General features: G+C 44.5%; 1 protein-coding gene, 1 long non-coding RNA gene and 1 pseudogene across 2 annotated transcripts in view; 2 read left to right on the top strand and 1 right to left on the bottom strand.

The window, feature by feature from the left end:
• Positions 1 to 20,949, top strand: part of LOC142835777 (uncharacterized) — a 95,592-nt gene extending 74,643 nt beyond the window's left edge. The window contains exons 2-3 of the long non-coding RNA XR_012907923.1: positions 18,177 to 18,266; positions 20,571 to 20,949. This is a non-coding gene — a long non-coding RNA (uncharacterized LOC142835777). The remainder of the gene's footprint in view (positions 1 to 18,176; positions 18,267 to 20,570) is intronic.
• LOC142837795 (UL16-binding protein 1-like) lies at positions 4,176 to 9,097 on the bottom strand. The gene is made up of 5 exons (XM_075953145.1): positions 9,019 to 9,097; positions 7,135 to 7,392; positions 6,516 to 6,794; positions 5,804 to 5,958; positions 4,176 to 4,815 (listed from the first exon to the last, which is right to left on the bottom strand). Exons 1-4 carry the CDS (start codon positions 9,095 to 9,097, stop codon positions 5,807 to 5,809), a joined length of 768 nt encoding a protein of 255 aa, XP_075809260.1. The 3' UTR covers positions 4,176 to 4,815; positions 5,804 to 5,806.
• Positions 12,076 to 13,511, top strand: LOC142842585 (protein LSM14 homolog B pseudogene; annotated as a pseudogene).
• Positions 20,950 to 21,455: the final 506 nt, after the last annotated feature.

Genomic DNA, 21,455 nt, shown 5'->3' with positions numbered 1-21,455 from the left:
TTAACATAACTACCATAAAATTATCTTCTCTAGTGAAATGGTACCAAACCAGAAATTAATAAACAGAAAAAAATAGATAAGGCACAAGACTGTGAAATTTAAACATCACTTTTTTATTTTTATTTTATTTATTTATTTATTAAAGATTTCTGCTTCCTCCCCACCACCGCCTCCCATTTCCCTCCCCTTCCCCCAATCAACTCCCCCAGGTCTAGTAAGGTGAGCATCCAAACAGCCTAGGCTCCCACAAAGCCAGTACATGTTTTTAAAAATGCTGTCATTCTGCCACTCAGTAGCTTTATTGAAATTAGAGTAGTTTGTCTCAAAATGACAAGTCCATCCAAGACTCTACAGGTGCTGGTACTTGCTGCCACTGGAGAGGAGAAAGGGTAGGGCTCAAAGGAAGAGAATCTGAGCACCACTCATTGGATCTGGGAGGAGTGGAAAGGAGAGCCTTTCTTTCTCAAACAGTAGATGTAGTAAATGTTCGATGAGTTTATAATTAGTGTCTGTAACCAGTTTTTTGTTGTAAAGAAGCAGGCTGCATTCCCAGCCCGGCTAGTTTAACCCCCAAAATAACCACACTGAGATCTGTATTAATTAAATTGCTGCCTGGCCCCTTATCTCCAGCCCCTTATTGGCTAACTCTCACATATTTATCTAACCCATTTCTAATAATCTGTATTGCCACTTGACTGTGGCTTACCGGCGTTTGTCTAACCAGCACCTGTCTCAGAGAGGAGAGCCAAGGCATCTGCTACACTGCCTTCTTCCTCCCAGAATTCTGTTCTGTCTACTCCGCCCACCTAATTTTCTGTCCTATGAAAAGGCCAAGGCAGTCTCTTTATTTAATCAATGAAAGTAACACATAGACAGAAAAACCTCCTACACCAGTTTTTACTTATTTTTATATTTGTTATTATTTAAAAGCATATCTTTTAGTATTTATTTATTTATTTTGAGGCAGTTTTACTTTGTGCATCCTTGGCTGCCTTAAAACCCCTTCTGCAGAACAGGCTGACCTGGAACTAACAAAATCACCTGTCTCTGCCTCCCTAGTGCTAAGATTAAAGACATGGGCCATTTTGTTTGGCTGAAAATCATTTTCAAATTTACATGTGTTTTGATCACATTCCTCCCCCCCAATGTTTGTCCAGCTCTTCCCCTCCTCCCTATCCACTCAACTTTAAGTTCTATCTCAAAAAATAGCCAAAACACCAATACAAATATAAATGCCTAAAATGTAAAAAAAGAAAATATAACATCACCCAAAAAGAAAATACAAAACCAAAAATTAATCAAAATAAAATTGAACTGTAACTAATTAAAAGCACACACACGTGCACACACACACACACAAACTGTAGCATTCATCATTTGTTGGTCAGCTACTCTGAACATGTGATCTTCCCTGTGGTGCTGTTTATAGCCAGCATCATTTTCATTGGAGTAGATTGATTTTCTCTGTCCCAAATGGTATAAATGACAGTCCCATTGTTAACCTTTATCCTAGTGACTAGATTTATACCCATTTATTCATAGATTCATTCATGCATTTCAAGAAACTGTAACAGGCTAAAATCAAACCTACCACATAAAAGTAAGACAGTAGAGACAAACAGAAAGAAACAAGCCCAAGAAAGGGCACACGAGTCAGAGAGGCAAACTTGTTCCTGTGGTCAGAAAATCCCTTTAAACAGTAAACCTGAAGGCAGCTTATAAACCCAGGGGACCTGGTGCAGACCCATGCAGGCCCTGCATGCTGCTTGCACTTCCTGGGAGTAGCTATAGCTTTGCTCATGCTGATGCAGAGGACCTTGTTTTCTTGGTGTCCTCCACCCCTGCTGGCCCCTACACTCTTTCTGTGTCCCCTTTCCACAGGGTTCCCTGAACTCTGAGGAGGAATTCATTGGAGACATCACTTTTAAAACTCAGTGTTTCAAGATCTCTCATTCTCTGCATAATGTCTGACTGTGTGTCTCTATTTTAACACAAGGCATTTGTAAACACAGTATTTTATTTATTGAGATTGTCATGCCGGAATACAAAGTTTCCCCTCACTCCTCCCAGATCTATCCTTGCTAGTTCCTAACGTTTTTTAGGAACTTTTCTAGGGATGTGGTTCTGTGATTAAGAGCATTGTCTGAGCCCCAGGAGACTTGGGCTCAATTCTCAGTCCCTACTCAATTCTCAGAACCTACACGGAAGCTCACAACTGTCTGTAACCCCAGTGCTGGGGATCAGATGCCTCTTTTGCCTTCTACCAAGAATGCACGTACAGGGTGCACATTCCAATGTGCGGGAAAACACCATAAAGAGTTGATAAAAGTAAACAATGGAGATGAACATATATAAAACAACAATAAATCTTTAAAGAAAGGAAAATTTGGTACTGTAAACACTGAATGAGGCATCTTCATGATGGTTCCTGCATAGTGGGGGCAGGGAATGATATAGATGTCCCATTTGTGAAATCTTTATTGTCAATCTGAGACATAAGTCAACTTTATCTTTCAGCTGGGGGCAGAGTGTTCAGCTAGGAGGTATTCTGACAGAGGGTAGAAGCCCGGTTTTGCTGGATGTCTGCAAATGTAGCTGCGTCTCATCGTCAGAGAAGATGCTGGTAGCTTTCAGTTTAGGAAAGGTTCTCAACCTTATCAGTTCTGTTTTTAAACACCTTTGAGCTAGCTCCAGCAACTGGGACCTCCTTACACTTATAATTTTTTGGTAACTTCTATATATTTTTTTCTAATATCTGAGGCTGAATGGGTGACAAAAGAAAACATTCTATCAGGTGTCTTTAATCTTTCTAAAACTATTTATTAAAAGTTGTTTAAAGTCTCCCTAGTCAGTGTTGGACAGAGGGGAGAATCCACTCTCTCCAGACCGCGTAGACTGGCAGGGATCACCCTCCAGGCTCTGGGATGGTTTTTATTTATTTATTTTTCCAGATAATGTGGCAATGAGCTTTCAAGCTGTATGGACAATTTGCTGACAAGAAGACATACGTCATAAAGAGGAAGGGGTGGATTCTCTTTTCCTTCAGGTTCAGCTGAGGGGAACTTTCCACCTTCCCCAGGGCTGCTTAGAACAGACTTGGGGTGGAGGGAATGCTCACCTGGGGAGCTATTTCCCCTCCCTGTGTGCACTGCACTAGATGCAGAGGGGTTTGAATAAGAAACTTGGCCTCCCCTCACCGAGACCAACCCTGACCATGAGCAGGAGGCAAGCAATGAGCCAAGCAAATGCTCCCCATCAGGGACTGAGACAGGTAGAAGGTTCTTGTTTCTGCTGTCTCTTTGTTTCTGTTTCTTTCTAGGTGACATGGCAGAACCAAAAAAGATTTGGGTCCCCAACAGAAGGGCACAGGTCTTAATCCAGGGATTTCTCATACCAGAGAAAGCATTGGTTAATAGAGAGAGCAAGAAGTGACAGAAATACAGACACCCAGATACACACACAGACTGAAGACAACCACTGATGGCCACCACACATTCATACACCTGAACAGACAGGGGGAATCCAGTGACACTTCACAGGCTCCGGACACTGGACCAGTGGCCTTGTTGGACCTCTTCCATGTGTTCAAAAAGATGTCGCCTTAACTGGATTTACCTCTGGAGGTGACATTCTAATTTTGTTTCCTTTTGGGGTGGAGATGTCCGACTCTTCTGAAGTCTTAGGCAACAATTGATCAAAAGGAGCCCTGGGGACCTAGAACTCAGGTTGCACAGCCCCAGGACAATGGTTCTTAATCTTCCCAATGCTGTGACCCGTTAAGACAGTTTCTCATATTGTTTTTGATCCCAAAGCATAAAACTCTTGATACTCCTACATAACTGTAATTTTACTACTGGTATGAATCATTATGTAAATATCTTCTATGCAATGTATCTGTGGTGTGGCCACGTTGAAAGGGCCCTTCAACCCCCAAAGGGAGTTGAGACCCACAGGTTGAGGACCACTGCCCTAGGGGCTTCTTGATCAACACAATCTTCCCTACTCCAAGGGGTTCTGAGACCTCTGTTGTCTTGAGGTCTTGCTCAGGATTCTCCGCAGGAACTTCCAGAAATGTGGGGTATTCACTAGAGAAGACTGCTCAGACATGGATTTAAGTCAAGAGAAACTCTTTATTAGCTGATCAGCAACTACACTGGGTGTTGAGATTCCAGTGTAGCAATGAGCCTTTCTTTGAAACACAAAACCATGTTCTGGATGGACATACCTCAGTTAACAGAAGAGTTGGCAGAAGCGGAAGGACAGAAGCCTAAAGCAAGGTTAATCCATTCAGAGACTTGGATGGACTAGGACTTTATTCGAGTTTTGGCAGGTAGTGCTTCCTTTATGCTGACTTTTACAGCCTGGATGGAGCTTCCATCATGGAGTCAGGTGTGCCCTGGTATGGTTACCAGTGATTTCTACTGAACAACTGGTCCTCAACTTCTGTTTTCTATCATTAGTTATTAGAGGTTTTTTTGACATCTGAGATATTTGATTATTGCCAGTTATATATGCAAGAGTAAAAACTTCACGTTCCCACTAAGGAGATCCAGTTATCCTGTTTCCTATGCTAGGGATGGGTAAAAACCACATTCGTTCTAGATCTCTAGTAAAAATAGTTCCACAATGAGAGCAATTCCCACTAAGGAGCACCAAGAGAAACAGTGATAAGAAAAGACTCTAAGCAATTAGCACAGAGTAAATAACTATGAAATGCTGTGTCTGCAGCATCCTGACTCATCTGGTGGAGGCTGATGGAGAGGGAGAGTGGTGGCACCAGATGAACTCTCACGACTTCTCTGGAGCATCTTCAACCTGCAGCAAGGAAACACATCTATTGAAGGGTCTGAGGAGAGCCTGGGTCAGTTCTCCTGGGTGCCCTGTACCAGTCATCACCACCCCACAGCCACCCTCACTGAGGGTCATTCAGTTCCCTCCTCCATTACCCCTAGGCTCTCCATCCTGGATCCCCTACTGTCTTCCTCCTTTGTTCCCTTGTCCCAGAGCCCCAGGCCCTACTTTTGACCTGGGAGATCAGAATGAAGTGGTGATGACCAGCTCTGCTTCCTGACTCAGGGCCTGACTCAGGGTGTGACTCTCCCAGTCCAACCAAGTCCATCTAAGTAGTCCAGAAGGGAGTAGACTCCAGCAATAGGATCAGTACACCAGCCTCCAGTGCAGACTCTGCTCCTGGGGTTGTTCAGAAGGCTGTTGCTGCTGCTTGATTCACTTCTATTTTATGTCTGTGCATGTGAGCCTGCATGCCTATACCTGCACTGTGTGAATGCCTGGGGTCTGTGCAGAAGAACAGGCTGGATCCTCTGGATCTAGAGCTGTATGGTTGTGATGGTCCTGTGGGTACTGGAAACAGAACCTGTGTCTGATGCATGGGCAGCAGGTGTTCTTGCCAATGGACCATCTCTTTATTTATATCTTTTTTATTTTGTCTGTGGGATGGAATCCTCTTCTTTCTACATATTAAGAGGAACTATTATGTTCTTTTTTGTTCCTACTGTCTCAACATCTGCATCATGGGACCCTCCTGATTAGGAGTCTGCTCTGAGCACCCACTGGCTGTGTTCCCTCCTCATTCCCCACTGCTCTGTGACATGATTCCTGTCCTGTCAAGGGTGAGGATGCAGAAACTATTGCTAGCAGCTGACATGAACTCCAGATTTCCTGCCTCCTTTCTCAATAAGATGCTACAGTTGAGGGACAAGATGGTGACTTCAGGAATTCACTCTTGCTTCCTCACTCCTCTCCCATCTGTCCCTTACACCACTCTCAGTCCCGCCCTCAGTACCTGTCATTGCAGATACTTTAAGAGAACCAGGAGGGCTAAGGCGAACAGCAAGACAAAGGCATTGGGCTTCATGGTCATGGATGAATTCTGGTCCACATCTGGGGCAATGGTTGTTGAGGCTGATGTGAAAATACCAGCTGTGTCTTTGACCAGACCTGAAATCAAGATAAAGTCTCACCTTAGCTTCTGGGTGCTCAGGCAATTCAGGAACACAGAGCGTTCTACCCCTGTTGCTATGCAACAACGGTTAGGTGGGTCCCATGTAGGAAGGGAGAGAGCGCGTGTTCCCTCATGCAGCTATGGTAGGGGAAGCAGGGTAATGATGGGACCGCATCTTTCCTGCAGGCAGGAGGGGAGGCATGAGGATGACCTCTGAGGACGGTGGCAGGAAGAAGACAGATCAGGTGAGATGTAAAACTACAGTAATTCTAGAGTGAGGACAATGCCAGGAAACAAACGGTTTCTGTGCTGGGACAGCCAGCGAGAACCACAGTGTGTGAACAATGTAGCCACAATTACTGAGATAGGAGAGGGTAGGAATGGAAAAGATTGACGGGAAAAATGACCATAAACCCAAGAACTCATGAAGTTTAGATTATTTCTCTCTCTCTCTCTCTCTCTCTCTCTCTCTCTCTCTCTCTCTCTCTCTCTCACACACACACACACACACACACACACACACTTCATCTCTAGAGAGCTTCTTCCCAGTTACCTGTACGCTCCAGCTTTCCTTCCAAGTATGACTTGATCATCTCCTTAAGCCAGGCCTTGCAGTCCCCCTGTGAGGTCCTGTATAAGAAGTCTGTTAAATCTTTGTTTTTTTCCCACATCTCTTTTATCTGCATGGATCCAGGGTCAACTTCAGTCCACTTTCCAGTGCTTGGGTGAAGATACAGCACTTTCTGTCCATTGAGGTATAGGTCACAGGATGCATAGGAATTTCCATCGGCTCCATGTGAACAGCTTATCCTGACCTGCAGAGAGAGGGGCTCTGTGCCCATTGGAAAGGGATCAGCCTCTGGCTTTGATGAATCCTGTCTACCTACCCTCCTCCCTTCCCATCCTCTGAGCTTGCTCTACCTTCCACATTTTAGCCTTGTTGCTGGACCTCTGAGGTGGGAGGGACCACCAGTGATTCATTTCTTGTCCTCCATGAAAACAATGAATGTCCCTAAACCATCACAAGTCCTATTCTTTCCCTCAGATGCCCATCTGATTGTTCTTTTATTAAACTGCAACAGTGGGGACTGAACCTAGGTCCTCATGGAAGCTAGGCAAGCACTCTATCACTGAGCTTCATACCCAGCACTATGGGGCCATTTGAAACTCACCTCTGATTGTCTCATTCTCCGGCTTCATGAGAAGTGCTTGGTCAGTGACCTGGCCAAGCCCATCTTTCAGAGTGTCACATTGTAGGTCCCAGGTCTTTGTGACATTCAGTTTCTTCCCAATAAGACCAATGGCATGGCAGTTGTTAATACTGCCACAGTAAATGAAAGTATTTTCATTCACTTGACCTTTGACTTCCTGCCTCCACGGTCCAGACCCTGACTTGTTAACAGTGTAGGTGTAGCAAAGAGAAGCATCATCTGTGAAGGAAACATGCAGTGAGGTTAGGGATGCGGAGCAGGGGATCAAAGTCAGTCTCTGCCTGTGGAACAGGAAAGTCCTCTGGAAAGGGAGACTTTAAAAATATAGAAATAAGTAGATAAAATGAAACTTGAACCTGCATTGTGTTAAGTAAAGTATAGCCCATCATTCTCTCTTGTTTGAGGATGCAGGCCAAGGTGTGGCCGACCCCTGCTCTTCATCAGGACAATTCTCTAATCTGTTATCACATGATCATGCTGTAGTGGGCCTTGTCAGTGATGGCAGGAAAATTAAGAATTTTTTTTTCTGGATATTTTCAGGATTCATCAAGAGGCCCTAAACCCAGGCCTTCATCCTGTCATTTCTAGCTAACCCAGAAGTCATAGGCAGCATAGGACCCACTGATTCCCGAGAAACATGAAACTTACACAGTACATTTGAATGCACTCTGGAGGGATGGGCGCCAATACTGGTACATGGGGTAGACCCTAATCTGGGGTCAGAAGAGTGATGGAGACCAAATCTGCTGTCCCGTTCATCAGCTTGTTGCCTTCTGAGCCAGTTACACTAAATGTAGACTCGAGTGTTTAATGCAGGATAGGTATAGTAAGGCTTGCCTGGTGGGAAATTTCAATGCTTGCCATTTACAGAAAATGAAACAAAAGAAAACAAACAAACAAAACCCAAACCTATTTCTGCCTAAAGGAACACCATTAATTGATGCTGTTTCCCCAGGAGGTAGACTACATGGGCCTGGAATGCCAGGGCAGAGCCTTCCACATGTCCCTACCCAGTATCATTGCTGGAATCCACTATGGTCAGCCCTGAGAGCTGAGGTGCTAATCCACAGATTGTCACCTGGTGGAAAAGGGGCTGAAAGGCACTTTATGGATGGGGAATGGGAAAGGGTATATGAACAGGGAAGGGCGCTGAGCCGGCTGGTGGTTGATGAGTCTCATGGAATTGAAGCTGAAGGTTGGTGGTAGAAAGTTGTAATCCTAGCACCTGACAGACCTAGAGAGAGAAGGAATCGCTGCAAATTCTTTATTGTGGTCTCTGGTGTAAAGTCCTGATGTAAAACAAAGCAAAAGCAAGAATAAATGGGTAAAAAGTGAGAAAGAGGGTGGTTGATAACGTTTTCCCTGAAGCATCCTTTGTCATCTGCTGGAATAGTACGGAGGAATGATGGGAAAGAAAGTTCCAGGGCATAGAGGCTCAGGAATGGAGGAGGGCTCCTGAGGAATCCCCTGGGAAGACAGTCTTCAGAGCACAGACTGCCTTCAATCCAGGGGAGCTGTCTGAGCTTCTTGGTGGGGTCTGGCACTGTGTGCATCACCTCCGGACCTCTTGACTAGGCTTAGCCTTCCCGTGGACACCAGTATGACAGAATGCTCATGGCGTTATGGTAACTTTTCCCCTCCTCCCTTGAACATGGTAGGGGCAGGGCAAGGGAAGGTGCGCTGCAAGCGCCACATTTCCACAGGCTCTGCCTTTTCTGCAAGTTCTCAATTCTGAGGATCTGGGAGCTTCCCAGAGGAGGACTACTACTTTGGGATTCAATGGCAACTTCCCTTCCCTCCCCATTCCCCTCCTGGCACCCCTCAGGTTGAATTGCACCAACTCACCAGCGGGTTGCAAGGACCGGAAACAGATCAGTAGAACCAAGAAGTACTGCTTCTTAAAGATAGTTCTAGGCAGCTGCATTCTTTGCCATACCCTGAGCCACAGGTTTAGTAATCAGAGTTGTGGAGAGAAGCGGTGAGGCCTCAGTGCTGCCTGGCACAGGGTTCACAAAAGTGCCAGGCACCAGAATGAATTCTCAGTGGGGATTCTGGGCGCCCTGCACGGGACGCGCTCCCTCAATTTATAAGCGGACTGTGAAGGCAGAGACTATGACCTGAGTGATGCAGGCTGTTGTCCAATCCCCAGGCTCCTAATCATCCCCGTCCCTCCCAGACAATCAACCATGGCTCAGCCTTCTAAATCCATGACAACTGACCCGCCCCAAAACCAAAGTCCTTCCCTAAATTTTTTTTCTTGCCGCGTGACACCGGAAAGGGACGTGTGTTCCTAAGAGCAGTCACGCCACAAGAAACTTGGAGTCACTCCCAGGAGTTTTTTCCGGAGACTCACACACCTCCTTTATCTTCAGCCACACCACCAGTGTCCCCTCGCCACCCCCACCCCTGCTGCCTGCTGCTGTCTGAATCCCCTTCCAATACTCAGCTGGTCCTTCTGCACTTCCCGTCACCTTCCCTCTCCCTACATCTCAACCCCAGACTCATTTTCTCCACCAGGTTCTTTCCTCTCAACCCTGTCCTCCACCCTCATGTTAATTGTTGTCCTGATTCTTGGTCCAGGGACCCAGCACTCCCCATCCCCTTACAGCCTCAGTCATTCCCCCTCCCCACCTCCATTTCCTTCCTTTATCCCCAAACCCCCACGAAGGGAAGACAATTACTATCTTGTCAGCAAGGCTGTGCTTTTCTCCTTAAGCCTGTGACATTGGAACCTCAGCAAGTTCAGAAATCACAAAGTTTATTCCAATTAGGAGCAGATTCTGGAGCTTTGTAGAAATAGCTCAGAGGTTAAGAGCACTGATTGATCTTCCAGAGGACCCATGTTGGAATTCTTTCCCCTCTTCTGCATTGTGCCCTGAGCCTTAGGTGTGGGATCTTTTGAAGAAGCATCCCTTGAAATTGGGCTCCACAACTCTGCATATTGATCAACTGTGGTTTTCTATAGAGGTCTCCATCCTCTCCAAAGAAAAGTTTCCTTGATGCGGGTGAAGAATACATTTACCCTGGTGTTTAAGGATAAGTCTTTATAGATTGCTGTTAGAGATTATGCTGATTTGGTAGATTAGTGGTTGTGGATTCTCCTCTAATAACCATGACTTCAGCACTTATTAGTTAGCTATGTTTATTATTAGTTTCCAGTACCATGCAGGTATAATATCCATCTTGCTGAGCAGATCTTAAGTTCAGTGAGAGAGCTGCTGGTTACCACCAATGCACGTGTGCCAGTTCTGTGCCTATAAGGGTTATCGTGTCGTGCTGCTCATTGATGTGGTCCATAGGCATTGATTGATGGGTGGGACAGTGGATGCCTCTCTCCTTTGGAAGTTTACATGGCACCTTTTAGAACTAAGAAATCTAGTCTCTCATGGAGGTGACTTTAGGTCAGTTGCAGTTCAGGGACCTCGGGGCCCTGTTTCTAAAGTGTCTTCAGCAGTAGGGTCTTACGTTCCAACTCTGCTGGGTAAACAAGGGTAACAGCAATGGGCTGTATGTTTGGGGAGTTTTTAGCCCTGACCAACAATTCAAAAGAGGGTCCTTTTGCCTAGTATTGGGGTTTTGTTAGGTAGTCTCTTGGAGGAAATGCCATCAACACACATGAAAAAAATGTTCATTAAAACTATATGTGCATAGTTCTATGCTGAATTACATTTGCTTTGTTAGATAAATAGTTATTGTTAGGAGCCCTTATGACTTTTCCAGCTATCATATTGTTATTTTACCTCCCTTGCTCCTTCTCCTGTATTTACCTTCCTTCAGCTTCCTTAAGGAGACCTCATTTTCTGTGTTTCCCTAGCAATGTAATTGTATCAGTTCTGATATTCCCCTTTACCCTCCTCCCACCTTCTTCTGCACTGCCCTCGCTCTCCCTCCCTAAGCCCCCATTCCCTTGTCCCTATCATATTATCTAGCTCTTAGGAGGTCTTAGTAAGCTCAAGCAAAAACTCTAGTTTTGCCCACTCTTATCTGTGTTACACTTTTTGGGTCCTCAGAATCTGCAGCCCTCCTTATCTGTTTTCATGTGTAGGGAAATTGCTAACAACCCAGATTTCTTTGGAACCAGTGAGAGTAGTATGGCCCTGAAAGGTTTGTCAGTGGATACCTCCCCTGTAACCTCCTCATGGGAGGGAAGGCAGGGAACAAGGCTGAATACCACAGAGATCAAGCTGGGGCCTCCAAATGAAATGATCCATGAGAACTAATCATTGACAATGATGCTGACTAAATCAATCAAAAAAATTGAGACGTTTTAAGTAATGGACTGAACGAGAATGGGCTCATGCATCTAAAGACTCTTGATGGCCGAGCTGAAGTGTACAGTGTAAAATAGACAAAATATCAATGACATCAGTGCGCAAGGTGCGGGATTACTGCAGTAAGGTATTTGACATGGCCTCGTAATATTAGTTTTTTTCAAAGCTCAGCAGTATTTCCCAGACACTCCACAACTGTTTATCATTGACTTTATTTTAGCTGTTTTAGGTTTATGTTTAGTCTTGCACAAACCCCAATTATTTTGGTTAATGTATCTGGACTATAGTTAGGGTTATGGACAGTGGAAAAGCATTGCCAAGGTGGATGTAGCTCTTGGAGAAAGAGAAGTATCTAGGCAGCCACAGAAAAGGTTGGGATGACCCGCTCCCCTCAGACTCGGGCTCTGTGCCTCAATCCGCTCCCTCTCTGGCTTGCTCGAGGCCGGCCCCCTAGGCGCCGCAGGAGGCTGTGACAGCGGTGGCACAGAGGTGTGCGGAAGTGGTCGGCCAGGCAACCACGCCGCGGCGGAACGGGCGGGGCTAGGCGCTGGTCCCTTGCTCCTGGCGCTCCCCGCTGCCGCCAGGAGCGACTCTTCCGGCACCTGGTATCTGGGCAGCAAGATCTGCCTTATCTCCAAGGCGCAGATCCGCTAAGAGGGCATTCTCTACACCATCGACACCGACAATTCCACCGTGGCGCTCGCCAAAGTAAGGTCCTTTGGCACTGAAGACCGTCCCCCAGATAGGCCTGCTCCCCCAAGAGAGGAAATTTATGAGTACATCATTTTCCGGGGAAGTGATATCAAAGATATTACTGTGTGTGAACCTCCAAAAGCTCAGCACACACTCTCTCAGGATCCTGCTACTGTTCAGTCCTCCCTGGGCTCGGCCTCCACCTCACCCTTCCAGCCCTATGTGTCTTACAGCCCCTTCAGAGGGATGCTGCCTTATGGCCAGCTGGCAGCCAGCTCCCTGCTCAGCCAGCAGTGTGCTGCCTCCTTAGGTCTAGAGAAGTTGGTAAGCCCTCCAGCCTTAGCCGCTGCTTCCAGCCCTAGTACCTCTCCATCTCCACAGCTTATTTCAGAGCTTGACATGTCCTCAGAGCCACCTCAGCTCACTTCCAAGGGAGCTGGTTTTCCATCAACCCCAGTCGGCAAGAGTCCCATGGTGGAATAGGCTGTCCAGACCAGTTCTGCTGTTAACTTGAATGCTAAGAACCTCTTACCCACCAAGGTCACCTCGGGGACACAACTCAATGGTCGCCAGGCTCAGCCTAGCAGCAAGACTGCCATCCATGTAGTCCAGCCCGCACCTGTGCACACTCAAGGGCAGGTGAATGATGAGAACAGAAGACCTCCACGGAGGCGGTCAGGCAATAGGCGAACAAGAAACCGTTCCAGAGGGCAAAACCGTCCAACTAATGTTAAGGAAAACGCAATCAATTTTGAGGGTGACTTTGATTTTGAGAGTGCAAATGCCCAGTTCAACAGAGAAGAGCTCGATAAAGAAATGAAGAAGAAGCTGAATTTTAAGGATGACAAAGCTGAGAAGGGGGAAGAGAAGGACCCTACTGTGATGACCCAGAGTGAAGAGACTCCTGCTAAGGAAGATCTTTGGTGGGAGGGGGGCCCAACTGTTACTATGACAAATCCAAGTCCTTCTTTGACAACATTTCCTCTGAACTCAAAACAAGCTCTAGGCGAACAAGGTGGGCTGAAGAGAGGAAGCTGAACACTGAGACCTTTGGGGTATCTGGGAGGTTCCTTTGGGCCCCGCAGTTCACGTGGTGGATTCCGAGGAGGCAGAGGCAATGGAACAACATGGTACAACCCTACTTCCCACCGAGCTGGGACTGGCCGGGTGTGAGGGTGCAGTACAAGGTCCTGAAGAAGACAGAAGGAAATGAACGTTACAGTCACCGGGAGAAGTGATCTTGTTTACCAAGTCTGGATGCTACTTAGCTACTTCGCTTTGGACTTAATCTAAACTTGGCTGTGGTCTGATTAGAACCACTTGTTTTGGGGGAAGTATTTTGTGGGTGACCTTGTGAAGGTTTCTTGACCTACATTTTCTTCTTGGCTGCACACAGCCTAATTGTAAGGTTTTGGTATTTTGCAAAAAGGTTTCTTTTTTTTAATATTTATTTATTTATTATGTATACAATATTCTGTCTGTGTGTATGCCTGCAGGCCAGAAGAGGGCACCAGACCCCTCTACAGATGGTTATGAGCCACCATGTGGTTGCTAGGAATTGAACTCAGGACCTTTGGAAGAGCAGGCAATGCTCTTAACCTCTGAGCCATCTCTCCAGCCCCGCAAAAAGGTTTCTATAGACAAAGGCTCAGTCCTCACGTTGTAATTTCTTTTAAATGATAGCTTTGACTCTTAGAACCAAATTTTATTTGGCACATGTGGTGTCCAAATGTCTCTGAAACCCATCTGGCCTCTGGTGCTACTGGCCTGCTACCCCAGCTGCTAAAAGTTGGAAGTCTCAGGAGCCAAGCAGGGCCAGCACAGGGTGAACCATTTATATGGGGTGAGAGGGCCAAGGGCAGTGAAGGGGGGGTGGTTCATGGATCATGTTGTGTAATGAACCAGTGATGGTCAGTGCTGGAGGCTGACAGAGGGATGAGTGAAGAAGTTCATGTAGAGCCTGGCTTCCACAGCTACTGAGGCTTAGGGTCGAGATCCAAGACAAGGGATGTGGTGTGCCCGGCTTCCTGCCTTGTCTGCCTCTGACCCAGGTCAGCCATTGTTAGAAGACTCTGGCTGCACCTAAGTATTCTCATCCACTTTGAAATGAGCCAGGTTCTATGGTGATATGCAAGATATTCATCAGTATAGCTATAGGATAGGGTCATTTCAGGTTCCCTATCCTCAGCTGCCCAAGGAACTATCTGGGGACATCTCCCTGGATATCTCGGAGCCCCTCTAGGGTCAAGTCACTTGTCAACCCTAAGATGGCTCCCTTAATTAAGATATATACTTCCCTGCTCTCATATCCACCCTTCCTTTATCCCAACCATCCCATTCCCCAAAGTTCCCCCCATCATCCCCTTCCCACTTTTCTCTCCCCATCTCCCCTTATCACCATCCCACCCCACCCCCAAGTTCCCAATTTTTGCCTGGCAATCTTGTCTATTTCCAATATCCAGGAGGATAACTATATGTTTTTCTTTGGCTTCACCTTCTTATTTAGCTTCTCTAGGATCACAAATTATAGGCTCAATGTCCTTTATTTATGTCTAGAAACCAATTATGAGTGAGTACATCCCATGTTCATCTTTTTGGGTCTGGGTTACCTCACTCAGGATAGTGTTTTCTATTTCCATCCATTTGCATGCAAATTCAAGATGTCATTGTTTTTTACTGCTGAGTAGTACTCTAATATGTTATTCTATATTCCACACTTTCTTCATCCATTCTTCCATTGAAGGGCATCTAGGTTGTTTCCAGGTTCTGGCTATTATGAATAATGCTGCTATAAAAATAATTGAACAAATGCTTTTGTAGTATGTTAGGGCATCTCTTGGGTATATTCCCAAGAGCGGTATTGCTGGGTCCTGGGGTAGGTTGATCCCGAATTTCCTGAGAAACCGCCATACTGATTTCCAAAGTGGTTGCACAAGATTGCATTCCCACCAGCAATGGATGAGTGTACCCCTTACTCCACAACCTCTCCAGCAAAGGCTATCATTGGTGTTTTTGATTTTAGCCATTCTGACAGGTGTAAGATGGTATCTCAAAGTTGTTTTGATTTGCATTTCCCTGATCGCTAAGGAGGTTGAGCATGACCTTCAATGTCTTTGGGCCATTTGAACTTCTTCTGTTGAGAATTCTCTATTCAGTTCAGTGCCCCATTTTTAATTGGGTTAATTAGCATTTTAAAGTCTAGTTTCTTGAATTCTTTATATATTTTGGAGATCAGACCTTTGTCTGTTGTGGGGTTGGTGAAGATCTTCTCCCAGTCAGTAGGTTGCCTTTTTGTCTTAGTGACAGTGTCCTTTGCTTTACAGAAGCTTCTCAGTTTAAGGAGGTCCCATTTATTCAATGTAGCCCTTACTGTCTGTGCTGCTGGGGTTATACCTAGGAAGCAATCTCCTGTGCCCATATGTTGTAGAGTACTTCCCACTTTCTCTTCTATCAGGTTCAGTGTGTTCAGATTGATATTGAGGTCTTTGATCCATTTGGACTTGAGTTTTGTGCATGGTGATAGATATGGATCTATTTTCATTCTTCTACAGTTGTGCCAGGACCATTTGTTGAAGATGGTTTCTTTCTTCCATTGTATACTTTTAGCTCCTTTATCGAAAATCAGGTATTCATAGGATTGAGGGTTAAAATCCGGGTCTTCTATTCAATTCTATTGGTCGACTTCTCTGTTTTTATGCCAATACCAAGCTCTTTTCAATACTATAGCTCTATAATAGAGTTTGAAGTCAGGGATGGTAATGCCTCCAGAAGTTCCTTTATTGTATAAGATTGTTTTAGCTATCCTGGGTTTTTTTGTTTTTCCATATAAAGTTGATTATTGTCCTCTCAAGATCTGTGAAGAATTTTGATGGGACCTTGATGGGGATTGCATTGAATCTATAGATTGCTTTTGGGAGACTAGCCATTTTTACTATGTTTGTCCTCCCAATCCAAGAGCAAGGGAGATCCTTCCATTTTCTGGTATCCTCTTCAGTTTCTTTCTTCAAAGACTTAATGTTGTTGTTGTTTTTTTTTTTTGAATTTTCGAGACAGGGTTTCTCCGTAGCTTTTGGTTCCTGTCCTGGAACTAGCTCTTGTAGACCAGGCTGGCCTCAAACTCACAGAGATCTGCCTGCCTCTGCCTCCCGAGTGCTGGGATTAAATGCGTGCGCCACCATTGCCCGGCTTAAAGTTCTTGTCAAATAGATCTTTCACTTCCTTGGTTGGAGTTACCCCAAGATATTTTATGCTATTTGTGGCTATCGTGAAAGGTGATGCTTCTCTGATTTCGTTCTCTGCTTCCTTATCCTTTGTGTATAGGAGAGCAACTGATTTTTTTGGAGTTGATCTTGTATCCTGCCATGTTACTAAAGGTATTTATCAGCTGTAGGAGTTCTTTGGTGGATTTTTTGGGGTTGCTTATGTACACTATCATATCATCTGCAAATAACGAAAGTTTAACTTCTTTTTTTCCAATTTGAATCCCCTTGATCCCCTTATGTTGTCTTATTGCTATTGCTAGAACTTCAAGCACTATATTGAAGAGGTATGAAGAGAGTGGGCAGCCTTATCTTGTTCCTGATTTTAGTGGGATGGCTTTGAGTATCTCTCCATTTAATTTGATGTTAGCTGTCGGCTTGCTGTAAATAGCTTTTATTATATTTAGGTATGACCCTTGTATCCCTCCTCTCTCCAAGACCTTTATCATAAAGGGATGTTGAATTTTGTCAAATGCTTTTTCAGCATCTAATGAAATGATCATATGTTTTTTTTTTCTTTTATGAAAAGTATTTGCCAAGAAGCAACTTAAGGAAGGAAGGGAGGATTTATTGGGGCTTACATTAGAAGAGGTACAGTCCTTCATGGAACAGAAGGCTTGGCAGATGGGATAGAGTCACTGGCCCTGTGGCACTAGCAGTTAGGTCATAGAGAGTTGGACACGAAGTTACCAAAAAATTAACTCCTACCCCCTAGGGAGCCATTTCCTTCAGTGAAGCCCTGCCTTCTGAAAGTTCTACAACCTTCCCAAAATAGAGCCAGCAGAGACCCAGTGTGAAGTGTATGAGCCAAGCCCACAGGGTAGGTATTAGGGGTCAGGTAGAGGGGTGGGATGGGACAGAGTGTGGGGCATTTCACTATTTTTTTTTTATTTAGAGACAGGGTTTCTCCCTGTAACAACCCTAGCTGTCCTGGAACTAGGTCTGTAGACTAGGCTGGCTTCGAACTCACAGAGATCCGCCTGCCTCTGCCTCCCCCTCCCCAGTGCATCTCACCTTTCCACCAGGAGGTATGAGTGGTTCAAGAGTGAATGTTGTTTTTCAGAGATGACTGTGTGTGAAGCAGTAATAAAAAGAAAGCACCCTTGCAATTTTAGTGAACTCCTATAACCATGGGTAAAGAATAGCTAGCAAATCACTGAGTCAATCGTTTTAAAGATAATTTAAAAATGCTCTGATGAAGATCTGACTGGTGGTGTGATTATGAAGACTGGAAGTAGCGCACACCTCTGAACACTAAGATACATCGGTTGAACTGCCTTGTTGACAGCTCTTAGATGTGTCACCAATCTCTGTTTTCCAGATTTCTTTTAACAACAAATACAGGAGAATTCCAAGGGCCAGTTTATTCTTCAATATCCTGGTCCTTTAATTATTACCGTACCATCTTATCTAAAGCCCGCAGTGCTGTGGGACAATGGTCTGGTACCCTGTAAAGATTTGTTACTTGTATTTCAATTAAATGCTAATTGTCCAGTAGCCAGGCAGGAAGTATGGACGGGGCGACAAGGCAGGAAGTATAGGCTGAGCGATGAAAAAATAGGGATTCTGGGAAGAGAAAAGACTCAGTCTCCAATCGTAACCCAGATGCAGCAAAAGCAAGATGAGAATGCCTCACTGATAAAAGGTACCAAGCCACATGACTGACTGACACAGACAAGAATTATGGGTTACTGCAAGATAAAAGAATTAGTTAATAAGAAGCATGAGCTAATAGGCCAACCAGTTTATAATTAATGTAAACCTTTGTGTGTTTCTATAGGACTGAATGGCTGTGGGACCAGGCAGCACAGAAACCTCTTCCAGCACTGAAGTTTCTCTGTTGTTAAAGGCCATTGCACAACCCATACAGGTTTGTCTGCCAACCATTTTGAAGGTATGGTTGTTGGTGCCTTTGGAAGATCAGCAGCTGTTGTGCCCTGTTCTTGTACAACCCGAATGGTTGGTGACTGTTCTTTATGATACCTTCTAATGTTTTTCCCAGAAACAGGTTAATTTATGGACTGTTAATGTGAGTGTTCCATCGCTGTAAAAAAAAATCATGTCCCCACAAATTCATTGCTATGTTAGCCACATATGGTTTTAATTTTCTTCTCTGTCCTCTTGACCCTATACATTTGACATGTCTCATGCTCTGTCTTTGCTCACCTTCTATATAATCCTTAAGGGAGAGGCGTTCTATTTTATTTGAATTATGCTTAGAAAAAAAATTGTTCTGGGAACCCCCTGTGTTCAGTCCCTTTGAAAGTGACCTTGTTTGCCACAACTGAAACACTTGACATTTTGATTTTTGTTCAAACCTCTGTAAATCACCTCTCCTATCCATGCATCATCATGGTCATGAGATTCAATATCAACAGTATCCTGATTCCATTCCTCCAATGGTGCTGATCTTGCCTTTAAAGGCCAAATTATACTTTACATTAAGAATTAACATTTTCAAAAGCCAGAGATTCAATTATAATTTGTCTGGCTTCTGAATTTGGTATCATTCTATTTACTGTTGGTGTCAATCTTTTGACAAAATCTGTGAAAATTTCTTTTGGGCCCTTTATGAATTTAATAAGTGACCCAACCTTCTTTCCTACTTCTTCAATTTTGTCCCAAACATTCAATGCTGCTGCATAGCATAAAGCCAGGGTATGAGCATCATGTTGAGATTGCCTATTTATAGTAACATAATCTCCTTCTACAAGAAGTTGGTCTTGATCCATTTCCACACCTCCAACTCTACTCTGTTGTTCAATGGTCTTAGCTTCTTCTTTTCACCAGTGAATTCACACCCCAAACATCTGGGTGCCAGATGTAATTTGAATTCTAATTGGCATTAATAATAAAAACAGAGTCATATATAAGGGTTAATGGTGAAGATCAGAGAAGCACAGTGAACAGACACTAGAGAGTTCTTACCTCCACCAATGCTCAGAACAAAGGGGTGATTCTGTCCTCAGATTGCATCCTCACACTGCTTAGACTGAATGTCTCAGACTGCACTGTTTCTCAGGCTATACTGCTCCTCAGACTACACTGAGTTCCTATTTCCTCACCCTACCATGTCACTCCTTTCTCCACTTCCCTAGAGCTGGGACTAAAGTCACAGGATCCCAAGTTCTGAGGTCATCTTTGTGGGAGCCCTATTTTTCCTTTAAACAGATTCAATCTTCTGTAGCCCAGGGTGGCCTTGAACTGACAGAGATCCCTCTGCCTCTGTCCATCTCTTGGTATTAAAGGTGTGTGCCAACACTCTTTGGCCTCTAGTGGCTTAGCTCTGCACTCTGATCTTCAAGCATGCTTTATTTGTTAAAAAAACAAACAAACAAAATATCAATACACTCTAACCACCCTCAAGACCCCCAAAAATGTATACTGATTTTGACAGGACTTTATACAGATTGACAAGGAACAAAGAGAATATTACAGTTACTTTATCACAAATGAAATAAACATTGCCACAAACTTTGAGAAGTAATTATGAGAAAATTCTTTGGAAATTTTTACGTAAAAGTCATACACTGCAGCCATGCACACATTTATATAAACATAAACATGTGCAAGGCAATTATAAGAAGAAAGTTTATAAGCATCTGAATAGAAAGATGGCATTTTAAAGTCAGCAATATGATAGGTTCCAGTATGGAGAATGAAGGAAAGACATTACCAGTGACTGCTACTAAACAACTGGTCCTCAATTTCTCTTTCAGAGGATTAGTTGTTACAGGTTTCCTTTAGTGATGCCTGAGATATCTGAGGATGGCCAGCCTGCTTAATGCCATTGTAGTTTACAAATTAATTAGGGAGAAATAGTGCATCTTACATTAGTGATACTTTAGTAGCACAACATAAGAACTCAAAATCCAAGAATCAGTCAGGTGTGGTGCACACACCTTTAAGCTCAATACTGGGGAGGTAGAGGAAGGTGGATCTCTGAGTTCCATGCCAGCCTGGTCTCCATAGTGAGTTCCATTTCAGGTCGTTCTAGTTAGCCCCTTCCTCAAAAAATAAATCTCGTTTTCAACAGTGAACTCTCCATACTTTAGGGTTCTTATGTTGTCACTGTGTGTGTGTGTCACGTGTGTGTGAGTGCTAGTGCACGTGTGCAAAGTGTCCCTGTGCAGTCAGAGGAAACCAGTGTGAGTTCACTCTCCTTCCATCCCAGGTCTGGATTGCAGAAGAAGCTTCTCTGACACAGTGGAGAGCAGCGCTGACCCAGACCTGCACCAGGAGGATGTGGACTCAGCAGCACCAGCTCCCACGACCTTCTGCCTTTCACTGCCAGATTGTCACTGCAGGGACAGACAGCCTGTCGGACTGAGCAGCTTCCGGGTTCTCTTTCCCCAGTGTGCATGTGGCCATTGCTGGACCTGGTGCATGTCACAAAGACTAAACTATAATAGTATTATAAAATATTAACTTTTCTGTTATGAAATATCCCTATCATATATAGTCATATGAAAATATCAAATACATTCTTTGTTTTGTGCTAGAGAAGGCTGCCTTGTATAGGTGTGGTTATAATAAATATCTATTAGAAAATTGATATACTTAACAGAATTTAACTCCTAGCCAAATACATTAGGGAGGGTGGAGTCTTTCTGGTCTGTCTCAAACTGACTTAGATACTGGCAAGTTATTTGCACAGGAGAAATAACTTCACATTTTTCCACTAAGGAGATCTGGTTATCCTGTTTCCTATGCTAGGGATGTGTACATAACCATGCTCTTTCCTGATCTTTCGTTAAAGTAGTTCCATGTTAAGGGCAAATCCCACCAGGGAGCACCAAGTGTACAAGGGGATAAGAAAGGGCCCAAGTGACCACACAGAGTGAAGACCATGAAATGCTGTGTCCGCAGCATCCTGATTCATCTGGTGGAGGCTGATGGAAAGGGAAAATGGTGGCACCAGATGAACTCTCACGACTTCTCTGGAGCATCTTCAACCTGCAGCAAGGAAACACATCTATTGAAGGGTCTGAGGAAAGCCTCGGTCAGATTTCCTGGGTGCCCTGTACCAGTCATCACCACCCCACAGCCACCCTCACTG

Source organism: Microtus pennsylvanicus, chromosome 1 (assembly GCF_037038515.1).
Source record: "Microtus pennsylvanicus isolate mMicPen1 chromosome 1, mMicPen1.hap1, whole genome shotgun sequence".
NCBI classification, from domain to species: Eukaryota; Metazoa; Chordata; class Mammalia; order Rodentia; family Cricetidae; genus Microtus; species Microtus pennsylvanicus.
Note: the sequence above shows the minus strand (reverse complement) of the source record. Positions and strands in the feature narration are given on the sequence as shown.

What these genes read in the sequence shown, in the direction of transcription:
- LOC142837795 (XM_075953145.1), bottom strand. Translation starts at nt 9,097, where the DNA reads ATGCAGCTGCCTAGAACTATCTTTAAGAAGCAGTACTTCTTGGTTCTA. An exon ending in CCGGTCCTTGCAACCCGCTG is followed by an intron (nt 7,393 to 9,018) that starts GTGAGTTGGTGC and finishes TTTCCTTCACAG; the next exon opens with ATGATGCTTCTCTTTGCTAC. An exon ending in GGAGAATGAGACAATCAGAG is followed by an intron (nt 6,795 to 7,134) that starts GTGAGTTTCAAA and finishes CAATGGGCACAG; the next exon opens with AGCCCCTCTCTCTGCAGGTC.